The sequence below is a fragment of the Ornithorhynchus anatinus genome, chromosome 5 (genome assembly GCF_004115215.2).
Source record: "Ornithorhynchus anatinus isolate Pmale09 chromosome 5, mOrnAna1.pri.v4, whole genome shotgun sequence".
Lineage (NCBI taxonomy): Eukaryota > Metazoa > Chordata > Mammalia > Monotremata > Ornithorhynchidae > Ornithorhynchus > Ornithorhynchus anatinus.
The window spans coordinates 2141235-2159363 of NC_041732.1; the positions used below are offsets into that span (position 1 = coordinate 2141235).

Genomic DNA, 18129 nt, shown 5'->3' on the forward strand with positions numbered 1-18129 from the left:
CCCAAGCATTTAGTACAGAGCTCTGTGCACAGTAAGTGTACAGTCAGTGGAATAATGGATGATGATCCAATACAACAGAACTGGTGGACACGTTCCCTATCTGCAGTGAGCTTACAGTCTGGAGGGGGAGACAGACGTGGATATAAATGAATAAATCACAGTTACGTATATAAATACTGTGGGGTTGAGGGAGGGGTGAATAAAAGGTGCCAGTTAAAGTACAAGGGTGATGCTGAAGGAAGTGGGAGAAAGGAAATGAGGGCCTAGTCAGGGAAGGCTTCCTGGAGGGGATGTGCCTTCAAGTAAGGCTTTGAAGTTGGGGAGAGTGAAGGTCTGTCTGCTATGAAGGGTGAGGGCTTTTCAGGCCAGAGGTGGGATGTGGGCGAGAGGTCAGCGGCAAGACAGATGAGATTGAGGTACAGTGAGTAGGTTGGCACTAGAGGAGTGAAGGCTGGTTTGTACTAGGAGAGTAGTGAGGTGAGGTAGGAGGAGACAAGGGGATTGAGTGCTTTAAAGCCGATGGTAAAGAATTTCTGTTTGATGCAGAGGTGGATGGGCAACCACTGGAGGTTCTCAAGAAGGAGTTGGGAAACATGGACTGAATGATTTTGTTGAAAATGATCCAGGCAACATAGTGAAGTAGGGACTGTAGGGGGGAGAGACAGGAGGCAGGGAGGTCAGCAAGGAAACTGATGCAATAATCATGATGGGGTAGGATAATCCTTGGATTAATGTGGCAGCTTGGCTGGAGATGAAAAGGTTGATTTTAACGACGCTGTGAAGGTTGACCTGACAGGATTTAGTGTCAGATTGAATATGTGGTTGAATGAGAGAGATGAGTCGAGTAAAACGCCAAGGTTATGGCTCGTGAGACAGGAAAGATGATGGTGCCATCTACGGTGATGGGAAAGTCACAGGGAAGACAGGGCTTGGGTAGGAAGATCGAGAGTTCTGTTTTGGACACGTGAATTTTGAGGTGTCAGTGAGACAGCTAAGAAGAGATATTCTGAAGGCAAGAGGAAATGCAGGACCGCAGAGAAGGAGAGAGATCAGGGCTGGAGAAGGAGATTTGCGAATCATCCCTGTAGAGATCATAATTGAAGCCATGGGAGCGAATGAGTTCTCCAAAAGAGTGGGTGTAGAGGGAAAATAGAAGGGGACCCAGAACTGAACTTTGAGGGACACCCAGAGTTAGGAGGTGGGAGGCAGAGGAAAAGCCCGCAAAAGAGACTGAGAATGAGCGGCCAGAGAAGTAGGAGGAGAACCGGAAGAAGCAGTCTCACTGAAACTGAGGATGGGTATGTTTCCAGGAGACGGGGGTGGTCCACAGTGTCGAAGGCAGCTGAGAGGTCGAGGAGAATTAGGAGGGGGTAGAGGTCGTTTGATTTGGCAAGAAGGAGATCGTCTGTGACCTTTGAGAGTGAAGGGGGCAGAAGCCAGATTGGAGCGGAGAGAATCGGAGGAGAGGACATGGCTAGACATATTGCTCAAGGAGTTTGGCAAGGAATGATAAGAGGGAGATGGGGCGGTAACTGGAGGGGTCAAGGGAGGGGTTTTTTTAGGATAGTCCAGTACCCTTCCCACCTTCAAAACCCTCCTAAAATCCCAACTCCTCCAAGAGACCTCCCCAGATGAAGGCCTCATTTCTCCATCTGGCCTCCCCTCTGCAGGGATTATGCACTTGGCTGTGGACCTCTGAAGTGCTTGAATACTCACCCTAGCCCCACTGCATATATATAAATATCCTTGCACTCTACTATTCCCCTCTCTGTAATTTATTTTAATGTCCGTCTCCCCCTGTAGACTTTGAGTTCCTTGTGGGAAAGGATCGTGCCTCCCCACTCTTTAGAGGAAAAGATAGAAGCAGCTTGACTTGGTGGATAGAGCATGAGCTCACAGCCCAATTAAGAGGGAGAACAGGTATTGAATCCCCATTGTGCAGATGAGGGAACTGAGGCACAGAGAAGTGAAGTGACTTGCCCGAGGTCACGCAGTAGGTACGGGGAAGAGGCGGAATTAGAACATACGACCTCTGACTGCCAGGCCTGTGGTCTTTCCACTAGGCCACAGAACTTCCTACGGGTAGAGCAGGTGAAACGAGTCCCTGGGCCAGGCAGGGTGAACAAAGCAGGGAGGATTAGTGTTGATCTTGAGAAGGGTGAGGGGGGTTATCTGGGAAAAGAAACCAGATTTATTGCCTAATCAGGAGGCATCAATTTTCCTGGTCTCCGACACCTGGTTCCTTCTGGTGTCGTGTTTCCTAGCTCCACTCCTCTGGGCTGGGCTTTTTCATCATGTGAGAACTTCTCGTTCCGGGCTCGGGATTGTGGGCCACGGAGCGGAAAGGATGCGGGTGGCAAGGGGAGGCAAGAGGTCCTCCAAACTCAGCTGCCTAGAGGAGAGGGCTGAGAGGCTGAGGATTGAACACTTATAGCCATATTCATCGTTTATTTTAAGGTCTGTCTCTTGCTGTGGACCGTGAGCTCCTTGGGGGGAAGGAGAAGTGTCCAACTCCAGTGGTTGCCCATCCACCTCTGCATCGAACAAAAACGCCTCACCACTGGCTTCAGAGCACTCAATCACCTTGCACGCTTCTACCTCGCCTCGCTACACGCCTACTACCTCCTAACTCGCACACTTCACTCTTCTTAAGGCTAACCTCACTGTACCTCGATCTCGTCTATCTCGCCACCGACCCCTTGCCCACATCCTGCCTCTGGCCTGGAGTACCCTCCCTCCTCATATCTGATGGACATTGGCTCTCCCCCGACTTCAAAGCCTTATTGAAGGCACATCTCCTCCGAAAGTCCTTCTTTCCTCCTCCCCCACTCCCTTCCGTGTCAACCTGACTTGCTCCCCTTATTCACCACCCCCCAGGCCCACAGCACTCCTGTACAGATCTGTAGTTTATTTCTATCGATGTCTGTCTCCCCCTCTAGACTGTAAGTTCACTGCGGGCAGGGGATATGTCTCTTTATTATGTTTATTTTTGTCTGTTATGTGTCTGTTTGTGATTGACTGACTGAGTGACTGAGATCATAGCTCAGTTGGTTACAGAACAAGACCCATGGTGTTATTTGCACCCCGCTCTGGCAGCACTCCAATCTGGTGGTGAGACCCCTGTAGATTTAGAAGAAACTCTCCCGTCCAAGGAAGCTGAGTTATCTGGGGGACTCCCAGTGAGCCATTGTCATTTATTGGTTTCTTGTATGATGGTGATTTTGGGGTCCTTCCCTCTCACATCTTAAACGGAATGCCCCCCCCCCCACGCCCCCGTGTCCCCACAGCCCGGCCCCACCTGCTCAGCGGGGCAGGAAGCTGATGTCGTAATTGTGGGGGATGGTGGCGAAGCCGACGATTTTGGGAGAGATGTCGATGTCCGCGGTCCGCGGGAGAGGCTTGAAATGGAAATTCTGCAGGATGGTGGTGAGGAAGAGGAAGAGCTCCGTGCGGGCCAGCTTCTCCCCAAAGCAGTACCGCTTGCCTGGGGAAGGACGGGGGAAGGAAAAGAGGGGAAGAAAGAAGAAAAGAAAGAAGGGAGGAGGGGAAGGGAAGGGAGGAGGAGGACGGAGGAAGGGAAGGAGGGAAGGAAGGAAGGAAGCTTAAAAATGAGATGGCAGGAAAGACTTCTTGCACCCTGCCCCAGGCTAGTGGGGTAGGTGGTGAGCTTCAGTCATTGAAGTAAGAGGGATTGAAGCTAGGTCTGAGAAAACATTTATGGGTCCGGCCTCAAGACAATGGTGGAGGTTGTTTGCATGTATGTGTGTGTGTGTGGGGAGGCGTCATTCTTGAAAGGGTGGGACCTGCTATTAGGATGAGCATGAGGTTGGGATCCAAGAGATCCAGGCACTAATCGATCAACCAGTCAACTTATTGAGCATTTACTGGGTGCAGAGCTCTGTACTAAGTGCTTGGGAGAATGCAATACAGTGCACACGGTAAGCACTCAATAAAAATGATTGAATGAATACAACAGAGTTGACAGACATGCGACAGACATGTTCTGCTAATGTGACCTTGGACAAATCACCTTGCCGAACCTCAGTTTTTTCATCTGTAAAACGGGGGTAAGGCACCTGCTCTCCTTCCCTCTTTGATTGTGCTCCCTGAATGGGACGGGGACTCACTGAACCGATTATTCTGTCCTTCTTCCAGTGCTTAGCACATTGCTTAGCACCAAATCAGCACTTAATATATGCCGCAGTAATCATATGTCTAGCACTGGATTAGGTTCGGGATGATCTGGTCAGATCAGGTCAGAGGACACAGTCCCTGCCTCACATCTGGTAAACACGTCAATCAACAATCATCAATAGTATTTACTGAGTGCTTACTTATTAAGCGAGACAGCAGCGGGGCTTAGTGGAAAGAGCCTTGGGAGTCAGAGGACGCTGGTTCTAATCCCAGCTCTGCTACTTGTCTGCTGTATGGCCTTGGGCAAGCCACTTAACTTCTCTTGCCTCAGTTCCTTCATCTGTAAAATGGGGATGAAGACTGTGAGCCCCATGTGGAACAACCTGATGACTCTGTATCTACCCTAGTGCTTAGAACAGTGCTAGGCACATAGTAAGTGCTTACTAAGTACCAGAATTATTATTACTTTGTGCGGAGCACTGTACTAAGCGCTTGGGAGAGTACAATATAACAATACAACAGAAGCATTTCCTGCCCACAACGAGTTTACAGACTGGAGGGGAGATAGTTATTAATATATATTAATAAATTACGGATAAGTACCTGAGTGCTGTGGAGGTAGAGTGGGGGTGATTAAGGGAGCAAACCAGGGTGATGCAGAAGAGAGTGGGAGAGAAGGAAACGAGGGTTTAGTCAGGGAAGGTCTCTTGGAGAAAATGTGCCTTCATTAAGGTTTTGAAGGGGGACAGAGGAATCGTCAGAAATTAAGAGGGAGGGCACTGCAGGCCAGAGGCCGGATGTTGGGGAGAGGTCAGCGGCAAGGTAGATGAGACCGAAATCCCAGCTCCCCCGCTTGTCAGCTGTGTGACTTTGGGCAAGTCACTTCACTTCTCTGTGCCTCAGTTACCTCATCTGTAAAATGGGGATAAAAACTGTGAGCCCCACGTGGGACAACCTGATCACCTTGTATCCCCCCAGCGCTTAGAACAGTGCTTTGCACATAGTAAGCGCTTAACAAATACCACCATTATTAAGTACAGAGAGAAGCTTAGCATTAGAGGAGCCAAGTGAACAGGCTGAGTGGTACTGAAGTGGGATGGGAGGGGGCAAGGTGATTGATTTCGTTAAAACCAGTCAAAGCAGTTTTTGTTTGATGAGGAGGTGGATTGGCAACCACTGGAGGTTCTTGAGGAGTGTGGGGAAAATGGACTGAACGTTTTTATAGAAAAATGATCCGGGCTGCAGAGTGAAGTATGGGCTGGCTTGGAGAGAGACAGGAGGCAGGTGATCAATTAGCACCACTGAGATTGCAGCAGAGGGATTGAACCTGTCAGCTCGTTGTGGGCAGATAAGGTGTCCACAAACTCTGTTATACTGTTATACTGTACTCCCCCAAGTGCTTAGACCAGTGCTCTCCAAACTATTAGCAATCAGTAAATATGATTGATCAATTGCTCGAACCTCTCAGATGTTTCTTATGATACCTGTTAAGTGCTTACTATGTGCTAGGCCCTGTTCTAAGCACTGCGGTAGATACAAGCGAATCAGGTTGAACACAGTCCATGTCCCACACGGGGCTCACAGTCTTAATCTCCATTTTACAGATGAGGGAACTGAGACCCAGAGAAGTGAAGTGACATGTCCGAAGTCACGCAGCAAACCAGTAGAGGAGTCAGGATTAGAACCTAGGTCATTCTGACTTCCAGGCCCGTGCCCCTTCCACTAGACCAGGCTGCTTCTTAAGACCTGTAAAATAGTTTCCTTCAGTCAATTCACTAACCAATCAGTCGGTATTTATTGCCTTCTCCTTCCCGTCCACAGCATTTATGCTTTTATACTCGGCCCCATCTCTGGGTGGCCAACACTAAGGGACAGAGGGCGAACCAGGAGCGATCGATCAAAGGTCACCCAGAAGAGTTAATGGTCATCAAAGGAATTTCAACTTGTGGCCATGTCCAAATTCAAGTCCCAGTCGTAGCCAAAGCCAAGATTTGAACACCCTCCCTGTTCATATCCGGTAGGCGATCACTCTCCCCATTTTTAAAGCCTTTTTGAAGGCCCATCTCCTCCAAGAGGCCTTCCCTGACTAACCCCTCCTTTCCTCTTCTCCCACTCCCTTCTGCGTCAACCTTGCACTTTTATTCACCTCTCCCTCTGCTCCATACCACTTATGTCCATAGCTGTCATTTATTTATTTATATTAACGACTGTCTTCCTCTCTAGACTGTAAGCTCATTGTGTATATGGCCCCTATTTACCAACTCTGCTATATCGTACTCTCACAAGAGCTTAGAACAGTGCTGTGCACATAGTAAGCACTCAGTAAATATGATTGATTGATTGATATCCATATTTCATTATTTTATTAATGTCTGTGTCCCCCTCTAGACCGTAAACTTGTTGTGGGCAGGGGATGTGTCTACCTCCTCTGTTAAGATGTCCTCTCCCAGTGCTCAGCACATTGCTCTGCACACATATGCACTCCATAAATATGATTGACTGATCGATTTTAGCCAAGGTTCCAGCTTCTAGGCCAAGAGGTTGTCTTTTCTGTGGGTCAGTTTGGAGTCAGGGTTAGAGGGCACAGGGGGATGGAAATAAGGCTTCCCGCTTCTCGAGTCTGGAACAGCACCTCTGGGCTTGTTCACTTACCAACCGAGAAGGCCATAAAGGCATCGCTCTTCTTGAACTGGCCCTTAGCGTCCAGGAAGTGACCAGGGTCGAAGGCCTTGGGGGCAGAGAAGAACTGGGGATCTCTAAGCACAGAGCCAAGCATGGGGAACACCTCCGTACCCTGGGAGAGAGGAAAAGGGGTGGGTGGCCTGGGGGATAAGCAGACAGGGTCTCGGCAGAGGGATTCCCCATTCTTCCCTCCCTCCTTTCCCTCATGGGGTCTCCTTTATCCAGCATGAAACATTCCCTTGCTGACCCAGCTCCTCCTCCCTCCCTCATTTCCCCCAGCCTGTACCCAGACAATGTTAGTGGGTACAGTGGGATTTTAGAGAGGCAGCGTGGCCTAGTGGATAGATCACGGGCCTGGGGGGCAGAAGGACCTGGGTTCTAATCCTGGTTCCGAGACTCATCTGCTGTGTGAGGTTGGGCAAGTCACTTCACGTCTTTGTTCCTCAGTTCCCTTCTCTGTAAAATGGGAATTAAGCCTGTGAGCCCCATGTGGGACAAGCCCTGTGTCTAACCGGCTTTACTTGTATCTACCCCAGTGCTTGGAAGAGTGCCTGGCCTATAGTAAGTGTTTAACAAACGTCACCATTATTATTATTTTTTCCCTGGGACTGTTTGGGGGTAGGGTGGGGGTGACAGCCATCTTTTTTTCCCTTTTTCTAATGGTATTTGCTAAGGGCTTAACAAATACCCCGACTGGCTACCTTGGGGATCAGGTATCCCCGGAACTTTGTGTCCTTCATCACGCAGTGGGCAATACTCATGGGAATTATGTCACTGAATCTCTGGATCTCGTGGATCACGGCCTCGGTGTAGGGCATCTGCGCTCGGTCCTCGAGCCTCGGGGGGCGGTTGCGACCGATGATCCGCCCTATCTCCTCATGCACCTTGGCTGGAGGAGGGGGAGGTGGTGGTCAGGAGCCCTGGGGGGTAGGGGCTGGCCTGGGGCCCAGGGGAAAAGGGAAAAGGGGTTTGGGACAGGGGCCGGGGGGACCGGGGTGCAGGGAGGGGGGCGTGGGCATCTTGGTCCCCGGGGGACAGGCGCCTACTTTCCATAGGGGGAATTTTTTTTTTTTAATGATATTTATTAAGCACTTCCTAGGCGTCCCTTTCTAAGACATAAACTCATCTCTAGACTTTAAGCTCATTGTGGGCAACAAACGTGTCTGTTATGTTGTTATATTGTACTCTCTGAAGCTCTCAGAACAGTGCTCTGCACACAGTAAGCTGCTCCGTCCAAACTGCTACCGTGCTGGTACAAACTCTCATAATATCCCGACTGGATTATTGTGTCAACCTCCTCTCGGTTCTCCCTTCCTCCTGTCTCTCCCCGCTCCAGTCTATCCTTCATTCTGCTGCTCGGCTCATCTTCCTACAGAAACGCTCTGGGCCTGTCACTCCCCTCCTCAAAAACCTCCAGTGGTTGCCTATCAACCTTCGCACGAAACAAAAACTCCTCACTCTTGGCTTCAAAGCTCTCCATCACCTCGCCCCCTCCTACCTCACCTCCCTTTTCTCTTTCTACTGCCCAACCCGTACGCTCCGCTTCTCTGCCGCTCACCTCCTCACCGTCCCCTGTTCGCGCCTTTCCTGCCGTCGACCCCTGGCCCACGTCCTACCGCCGTCCCGGAATGCCCTCCCTCCTCACCTCTGCCAAACTAACTCTCTTCCCCTCTTCAAAGCCCTCCTGAGAGCTCACCTCCTCCAGGAGGCCTTCCCAGACTGAGCCCCCCTCTCCCTCTGCTCCTCCTCCCCTCCCCATTCCCCCTCTCCCACCCTCTGCTCTTCCCCCTTCCCCTCTCCTCAGAACTGTGCATATTTGTATATATAATTTATTACCCTATTTATTTTGTTAATGATGTGTATATCTCTATGATTCTATTTATCTTGATGATGTTTCGTTTTATTTTGTTCTGTTTTGCTTTGCTGTCTCCCCCGTTTAGACTGTGAGCCCGTTATTGGGCAGGAATTGTCTCTATCTGTTGCCGAATTGTACATTCCAAGCGCTTAGTATAGTGCTCTGCACATAGTAAGCGCTCAATAAATACTATTGAACGAATGAATGAAAGTAAGCACTCAATAAATGTGACTGACTCGTTGACTGACTGAGCTCAGACACAGTCTCTGTCCTGCATGGGGCTCACGGTCTAAGTAGGAGGGAGAATGATGATTTCCCCTTTAAAGCTGAGGAAACTGAGGCCCGGAGAAGTGAAGTGACTTGTCCAAGGTCACAGAGCTGGTAATTGGCAGAGCTAGGATTAGATCCCAGGTCCTTCTGACTCCCAGGCCTGGGCTGTCTCCACTAGTCCACGCTGCTCCTTGAGGCAGATTTTCACAGGGGAAGAGCCTCCTCTGCCCAGGTCCCCTGTGGCAACATCCGAACCTGGTGAGGGCAGAAAAACCATCGTCTAGTGGAAAGAGCCTGGACCTGGGAGTCAGAGGACCTGGGTTCTAATCCCAGATCTACCCCTTGTCTGTTGTGTGACCTTGTGCAAGTCACTTCACTTCTCTAGGTCTCAGTTACATCGCCTGTAAAATGGTGATTAAGAATGTGAACCCCGAGTAGGATAGAGACTATCCCGACTTGATTAGCTTGAATCTCCCACAGCGCTTACAGTAGAGCTTGACACATAGTGAGCACTTAACAAATACCCTCATTATCATCATTATTGTTGTTATTATTCTCATCATCATTATGATTATTAAGACTGTGAGCCCCATGTGTGATGTGGTCTGTGTCTGAACTGATTATCTTGTATCTACCCCAGTGCTTAGTACAGTGTTTGACACATAGTAAGTGCTTAACAAATGTCATTAAAAGAAAAACATGGAGCTCCTACCTCACCTTCAGAGCCACCGCCAGGGTCCTGGGGCCTGGCCGTGGGCAGAGTAGACCTTCCGCAGGCCCGGGTCGGTGGAGCCCTTTGGTGAGAGGAGCCCCTGGACTGGCCCCGTTGCTCAGCGGGGGCAAGGGGAGCCCCCTAAGGAGGCCTCGGGATCAGACCGAGGAGCTGATGGAAAAGCGGAGCCTCCATCTTGGCTTGGCTCCCGGCCCCCGACTGCCGCCCGGATCGGGGACGGGGAGGACCGTTCCGCCGCCTTGCCAGGTCAGCCACCCGATGGCTCCCCCCTCCATAGGGCGGATCCCGTGGCGGCAGGGTCCCCCTCTTGGCCCCGTCACCTTCCACTTCTGGGTACTTCATGAGCAGCAGGAAGCCGTAGCGCAGGGTGGTGCTGATCGCCTCAGTGCCGGCAAAGAAGAGGTTCAGGGCCGTCGTGACCAGATTCTTCAGGAAGAACTCCGTGTTGGGGTTGTTCTTTTCCTGTCGTTGGTGTTCGGGGTTGGTTGGCATGGGCCCTGGGTGCCATCATACCCAGACTGGCTCACAATTCCCCATCCTTCCCCAGCCCCGGCTCAGGGCTCGGGGAAACCCTGACTTCATCGCTGTGGTGTCTGTTAAACCCTTACTGTGTTAAGCACTGTTCTAAGCGGTGAGATAGATATAGGTTAATCAATTCAGACACAGTTCCCGTCTCACGTAGGGCTCACAATCTAAGAAGCTGAGGGTTCACTTTTATTCATTCATTCAGTCGTTTTTATTGAATGTTTACTGTGTGTGGAGCACTGTTACTAAGCACTTGGGAGAGAACGATACAACAATAAAGAGACACATTCCCTGCCCGCCATAAGCTTACAGTCAATCCGGGGGTGGGGGCAGATGGATATTATTATAAATAAATTACAGATATAGACATAAACTCTGTGGGGCTGGGAAGGGAGATGAATAAAGAGAGCTAGTCAGAGGAATGCAAAAGGGAGTAGAAGTGGAAAGGAGGGCTTAGTCAGGGAAGGCCTCTTGGAGGAGGTGGGCCTTCAATAAGGCTTTGAAGTGGGGTGGGTGGGTGAGTAACTGAGGACGGAAGGAAGGATGGAAGGTGTTCCAAGTCAGAGGCAGGACGTGCGTGAGGGGTGGGCGGCGAAATAGACGAGATCAAGGTACAGAGAGCAGGTTATCATTAGGGGAGCCAAGTGTGTGGTTTGCGTAGTAATAGGAGTGAGGTGAGGTAGGAGGGGGCAAGGTGATTGAGGGCTCTAAAGCCAATGGTGAGGAGTTTCTGTTTGACGTGGAGGTGAATGAGCAACAGTTGGAGTTACTTGAGAAGCGGGGCGACTTGTCCTGAACGTTTTTGGAGAAAAAGGATCCAGATGACGGAGTGAAGTATGAACTGGAGTGGGGAGAGACAGGAGGCAGGGAGCTAACAGTAATCAAGGAGAGATAGGATGAGTGTTTGGATTAACATGGTAGCAATTGGGATGGAGAGGAAAGGGTGAATTTTAGCGATGCCGTGAAGGTGGAAGCGACAGGATTTAGTGATGGATTGAGTATGTGGGTTTGAATGAAAGAGAGGAGTCTAGAATAACACCAAGGTTGTGGGCCTGTGAGGTAGGTAGGATTGTGGTGCCGTCTACAGTGATGGGAAAGTATCTCTGTCTCTCCCCCCTCCAGTCCGTACTTCACTCTGCTGCTCAGATCATTTTTCTACAAAAATGTTCTGACATGTTACCCAGTCCTCAAGGAACTCCAGTGGTTACCCATCCACTTCCGCATCAGACAAAAACTCCTCACCACTGGCTTTAAAGCACTCCACCACCTTGCCCCCTCCTCGCTACTTTCCTACTAAATCCAGCCCACACACTTGGCTCCCTTAACGCTTAACTTTCTCACTGTCTCACTGTGCCTCGCTCTCACCTGTCTCCCCGGGGACACCCACCCCACCACATCCTGCATCTGGCCTGCAACAGTCTCCTTCCTCAAATCAAACAGACATTGACTCTCCCCCTACTTTAAAGCTTTATTAAAGGGACATCTCCTCCAAGAGGCCTTCCCAGACCTGACTCCTCGCCCCCCAACTCCCTTCTGCAGCATCCTGACTTTCTCCCTTTGTTCTTCCCCCTCCCAGCTCCTCAGCACCTATGTACATATCTGTAATTTATTTATTAGCATCGATTACTATCTTCCCCCTCTAATCTGTAAACTTGTTGTGGGCAGGGAATGTGTCTGCTTATTGTCGTATTGTACTTGCTCTGCGCACAGTAAGCGTTCCATAGATATGTCTGAATGAATGAATTAAATGAAAGTGTTGGGGAGGACAGGGTTTAGGTGGGAAGAAAAGTTCTGTTTCAGACATATTAAGTTCGAGGTGAAGAGAGGACATCCAAGTAGAGATGTCTTGAAGGCAGGAAGAAATGTGAGACTGAAGAGAGGGAGAGAGATCAGGGCTGGAGGTATACATTCGGGTATCATCTGCATAGAGGTAATAGTTGAAGTCATGGGAGCGAGTGAGTCCTTCAAGGGAGTGGGTGTAGATGGAGAATAGAAGGGGGCCCAGAACTGAAACATGAGGGACCCCAAAAGTTAGGGGGTGGGAGACATCTGCACCTCATCTGTAAAATGGGGACGTCTAATCCCGGCTCCTCTAGTTTCAGCTGTTTGACCTCTCTAGACTGTAAGCTCGTTACGGGCAGGGAATATTTCTGTTTACTGTTGTATTGTACTCTCCCAAGTGCTTAGTACAGTGCTCTGCACCCAGTAGGTGCTCAATAAATACAGTTGAACGAATAATTCTGGACAAGTCACTTCACTTCTCTGCATCTCATTTTCTTCATCCTCCAAATGGGGACTCCACACCTGTCCTCCTTCCTATTTAGACTGTGAGTCTCATTGTGAGGCCTGATCAACTTGTATCTATTCCAGCGACTAGTTCAGCTCTTAGCATTTAGTAAGCGGTTAATCAACGCCACAGTTCTTGGGGCTGTGCCCCCCACCCCCGGCCCGGGGCCCCCAGACAGGTACCTCCTGCATCTTGATGAGGAAGGAGTCGATGAAGTTGCGGGGGGAGTTGGGGTCCAGGGTCCGTTGGTTCTCCCGCACCTTCTCGGCTATGAACTGCTCCAGACCCTGCAGCTGCTTCATTGCCTGATGCTGGGGTCCCGGTAGGTATTTCATAACACAGTGGTACGAGTCGAAGAGCTGAGAATTATATTAATAACTATGCTATTTGTTCAGCGCTTACTATGTGCCAGGCACCGTTCTAGGTGTTGAGGTAGATACGAGGTAATCAGTTCGGACACAGTCCCCGTCCCACGTCGCAGTCTCAATCCCCATTTTCCAGATGAGGGAACTGAGGTCCAGAGAAGTGAAGTGACTTGCCCAAGGTCATGCAGCAGACAAGTGGGGGAGCTGGGATTAGAACCCATGTCTTTCAGACTCTCAGGCCCTATTAACTACACCAAGCTGCTTCTCATCTGCCCTGGGGCGAAGCCTGGAGGTCCAGCCCCGGCTCCCGTCGACCAATGTCAGCACTTCCCGGAGACTCCCGCCCGGAGGCCCCGGGCCCGGTACCTGTCCGATGGGCGAGGCTATGAACTGGAAGCCTCTGCTTATCATTTGCAGCAGAGACAGGAACTGTTCGTCCTCGTAGTCGAATCGATCCCCAAACACGATGGAGCTGATGACGTTGGAGACCGCCCGGCTCAGGAAGAAGCTGGGGTCGATGGGAGCACCTGAAGTCCCGCGGAGGGAGAGGGAAATCCAGCCCGGCCCACTTGGACCTCCTCTCCCCCGTTCTCCTCCACAATTAATATTCATATTAATCTCTGTCTCTCACCGCCTCTAGACTAAATTCACTGTGGGAAAGGAATGTATATGTTTATTGTTATATTATGCTCTCCCAAGCGCTTAGTACAGGACTCTGCATGCAGTAAGCATTCAGTAAATGCAACTAATTGACTGACTGACTGACGTGGCTCCCAATCCCGCTCCAACCTGGATTAGCCCTCTGGGACGCGAGCTTTGCTGCAGGAGCCGGAGAAGGTGAGTCGGAGCTGGAGACCCTGAGTCCCGGTGCCCCTCTGCTCACCTTTAGTGTCCCGCAAGGACTCGATGAGGAATTGGGCCTCCTCCTGGATGCGCTCCTCTATGCCCCGCTTGCCCACGCTGAAGTCCCTCAGCGTTGTGATGGAAAAACTCCTCAGCTGCTTGGCTCGCTCGCCTTGGCTGAAGATCACCCCTGCCCCCCAAGCCACGGGACAGCCAAGGTCATCAAAGGGAAACCCACCAGCGGCCCCCTGGGGGGGTCCATCTTCTTTCCCCTCCCCCCACCCCTTGGAGGAAGGACCAGACCAGACAATCTCCCCGCAGGGAGGCAGGCCTTGCGGAGAGTGTACCTCAGGCCTACAGGCACTTTCCCCCACCCCCCAGCCCCATCCAGTATCCCTGAGAGACCCTGAACCTCCCACTCCCACCGCCCTCTCTCGGTCTCAGGCCCGGGTCCGGGCCCGGCGGGTAGGGAAGCTCACCAAAATCCTTGAAGAGCCAGTTGAACAAGGCCTGCTCCCCGCGCCCGCTGAATTCCTCACCCTGGTCCACCAGCGCCTCTTTGACTGCCTGATAGCCACACAGGACCACCACCGGCCGCGGCCCCAGGTGCATGGTGAACACCGGCCCGTACTTCCGGCTCATCTTGGGGAGAAAGCCGGTGGGCACCGGCCGGGGTCACTTCTGTCACCCAAGCTTTCCTCCACCCAACCCGGCCCCCAGTCAGGCCTCCGTTGGGGTCGGGGGGCCCACCCCGATCGCCACCCACTCCCTACCACACCTGTCCATTGCCCACCCACCCTTTCCCATGTGAAGACCCAGGAGCTCCTCCTTCCCCTCCTCCACATCTGATCCGGGACAGGGTTGGACTTGGACTTCTGGTTGGGGGACCTCTCCTGTGTCCCCAGGGACCCCTCCAGACACCCGTGGGGATTCTGTCGGTTCTGTCTATCCCACTGAGATAACCTCCACTCCCCCAACCCACCCTCAGTGTCTCCCTGCCCTCCTCAGTCAGGACTGCTACCTTAATGAGCGAGTCGCTCATCTGTCTGGGGTCCAGATGCAGGAGGTTTCCGATGAAAGGCAGGGGCGGGGGGCCGGGGGGCATCTTGCTCCGGTCCTTCCACTGCTGCCAGATGGACAGCAGGACCAGGATGGAGACGCAGGCCAGCAGGAGCTCGGTCACTAAGCCAGCGGCCAACATCTCGGCCCTCTCAGAAGAGTAGTCCCTGTGGCCGGTTGCCCCACTCCCTTATACCCCCCCCACGGGAGGGCGGGTGGCGACGTGTCCTGGGTTACATAATGTGCTCTGGGAACTGTCAGCCCCTCCATAACTCCCCATGGAGTTGAGTCAACTCTGCCCCAGGGAAGGGTTGGCTGACCCAAGGAGACTCCCTTAGCTCCGCGTTCTGGGGATTAACTGCTGACATTTACTAAGGTCCTCAAACGTGCCACTCCCCAGAGGGATCCCCGGAACCGGGCACCAGGTCCATCCCTCCGGGAGACTCACAATCTAAACTCATCGATGGTATTTATGAGTTGCTCTCTGGGTGCAGAGCACTGTACTAGACACTTGGGAGAGTACAACAGGGTTCAATCTTCTGGACGGTAAGCTCTCTGTGGGCAGGGAACTCCGTAGGATGTACTCTCCCAAGCATTTAGTACAGTGCTCTGTGCACAGTAAGTGGCAAATCAATGGGATGGATGATCACAATTTACAACAGAATCGGTACACACGTTCCCCTCCCGCAACAGGCTTACGGTCTCGATGGGGAGGCAGACGTGGACATAAAAAAAAAATGACGGATAAGTACATAAGTGGGGTTGAGGGAGGGGTGAATAAAGGGTGCAAATTAAAGCGCAAAAGTGACACAGAAGGGAGTAGGAGAAGAAGAAATGAGCCTCTAGTCAGGGAAGACCCCTTGGAGGCGATGTGCCTTGAATAAGGCTTTGAAGGTGGGGAGAGTGATCGTCTGTCGGCTAAGAACGGGGAGGGCTTTCCAGGCCAGAGGCGGGATGGGGGCGAGAAGGCGGCGAGATGGACGAGATCGAAGTACAGCCAGTAGGTTGGCATTAGAAGAATGAAGTGTGTGAGCTGGGTTGTAGTAGGAGAGAAGCGAGGTGAAGTAGGAGGGGGCAAGGGGGTTGACTGCTGAAAAGCCTGTGGTAAGGAGTTTCTGTTTGAGGCGGAGGTGGATGAACAACAACTGGAGGTTTTTGAAGAGTTAGGAAGCATGGTCTGAATGATTCTGTAGAAAAATGATCTGGGCAGCAGAGTGAAGTATTGGTTGGAGCGGGGAGAGCCAGAAGGCAGGAGGTCAGTGAGGAGTAATCACGACAGGATAGGAGAAGTCCTTGGATAAACACGGTAACAGTTTGGATGGAGACGAAAAGGGGTATTTTGTGAAGGTTAAATCGACAGGATTTAGTGACAGATTGAGCATGTGGGTTGAATGAAAGAAAATGATAATAATAATTGTGGTACTTGGGAAGCGCTTACTCCGTGTCAGGCACGGTACTAACTGCTAACCCCTTCCCCCTTCCCCTCCTCTCAGCACTGTGCTCATTTGTATATATTATTTATTAGCCTATTTATTTCATTAATGAGGTGTACATCCCTTTGATTCTATTTATCTTGATGATGTTGCTTTTGTTTTGTTCTGCTTTGCTTTGCTGTCTCCCTTTTAAGCTATGAGCCCGTCATTGAGGAGGGATTGTCTCTGTTGCCGAATTGTACATTCCAAGCGCTTAGTACAGTGCTCTGCGCATAGTAAGCACTCAATAAATACTATTGAACGAATGAATGAGCTGCTGGGGTGGATACCAGCAAACCAGGGCAGACACAGTCCCTGTCCCACATGGGGCTCACAGTCTCAATTCCCATTTTACAGAGGAGGTAACTGAGGCCCAGAGAAGTGAAGTGGCTTGCCCAAGCTCACTCAGCAGACAAGTAGCAGAGCTAGGATTAGAACCCATGACCTTCTAACTCCCAGGCCTGTGCTCTACGCCATCCTGCTGGCAAGGGTGATGCCAAGGTTATGGCATGTGAGACAGGAAGGATGGTGGTGCCATCTACAGCGATGGGAAAGTCACGGGGAGGACGGAGTTTGGGCGGGGAGATTTAGAGTTCGGTTTTGGACGTGAATTTTGAGGAACAGGCTTTTGGTGGGACTGCCAAGAAGAGACAATCTGAAGGCAGGAGGAAATGTGAGATTGCTGAGAAGGAGAGAGATCAGGGCTGAAGATGGAGATTTGGGAATCATCCGCGTCGCCGTGGTAACTGAAGGCATGAGAGCGAATGAATTCCAGGCAAGAGAGAAGGCGTCGACGAGGAGATAGCTGAGATTCCTCCAATCCCCCGAAACCATCCTCCTCACTCTGCCTTGTCTTCTGTCCCCTCTGGCCTCTGACCTCCCTCAAGCCTTCCCTCCTTCTTGCGAATCCTCCAGCATGCAGCTCTCTCCTCCTTCAAAGCCCCTCTGATTGTAAGCAGCGTGGCTTAGTGGATAGAGACTGGCCCTGGAGTCCGAAGGACCTGGATTCTAATCCTGGCTCTGCCACTTTTCTTCTGCGTGACCTTGGGCAAGTCACTTCACCTCTTTGAGTCTCAGTTACCTCATCTGTAACATTGGGATTAAGACTGTGAACCCCATGTGGGACATGGACTGTGTCCAGCCTGATTAGCTTGGATCTCCCCCAGCGCTTAGACCAGTACCTGGCACATAGTAAGCACTTAACAGATATCATCATCATGACTTATTTCTATTAATGTCTGTCTCCCCCTCTAGACTGTAAGCCCATTGTGGGCGGGGAACATGCCTGCTATATTTTTATAGTCTTCTCTCCCAAGTGTTTAGAGAAGTGCTCTGCACTCTGTAAGCGCTCAATAAATTCACTTGATTGGCTGACTCTGATATCCCACCCCTTCCAGGAGGCCTTCCTCTTGTCAGCTCCACATGTCCACCCTCACAACCGCCCGTCCCGTTACCCTTACCCAATCAATCAATCAATCAAGGGTATTTATTAAGCACTTACTACATGCAGAGCACTGTAGTAAGTACTTATCCTGAGTGCTTATGCATACAATTGACAACTTACATTTCTTTATCTATTTATCCTTCCATTCTTTTGCTTTCATGGCCTTACTGTTTTATGAACTTCTTGTCACTTAATCAATTATATTTATTGAGCGCTTACTGTGAGGAGAGCACTGTACTAATCATTTGGGAGAGGACGATAGAACAATAAACGGACACATTCCCTGCCCCCAATGAGCTCACAGTCTAGTCTTGTGACTGCAAACCTCCCTGTTAGATTGCAAGCTCCTTCAGTCAATCGGACCATAGAATTAATCGACTGCCCACGGTGTGCAATAAATTACCGACATTTTGTTTATTTATTCGTCATGACATTTACTAAGCGCTTACTATGTGCCAGG

At 51.0% G+C, this 18129-nt stretch overlaps 1 protein-coding gene across 2 annotated transcripts; it reads right to left on the reverse strand.

The window, feature by feature from the left end:
• Positions 1–3302: 3302 nt before the first annotated feature.
• On the reverse strand, positions 3303–14895 carry LOC100089063 (cytochrome P450 2A13-like). 2 transcript variants are annotated; one of them, XM_029066143.1, is made up of 9 exons: positions 14716–14895; positions 14174–14336; positions 13735–13884; positions 13218–13378; positions 12669–12845; positions 9995–10136; positions 7518–7705; positions 6787–6928; positions 3303–3484 (listed from the first exon to the last, which is right to left on the reverse strand). In XM_029066143.1, the coding sequence occupies exons 1-9, from the start codon at positions 14893–14895 to the stop codon at positions 3303–3305; spliced, it is 1485 nt and encodes a 494-aa protein (XP_028921976.1). The 2 variants fall into 2 exon arrangements, with proteins under 2 accessions (XP_028921976.1, XP_028921977.1); XM_029066144.1 differs by lacking the exon at positions 14174–14336 and having other exon boundaries at positions 14694–14895.
• Between the last annotated feature and the right edge of the window lie 3234 nt (positions 14896–18129).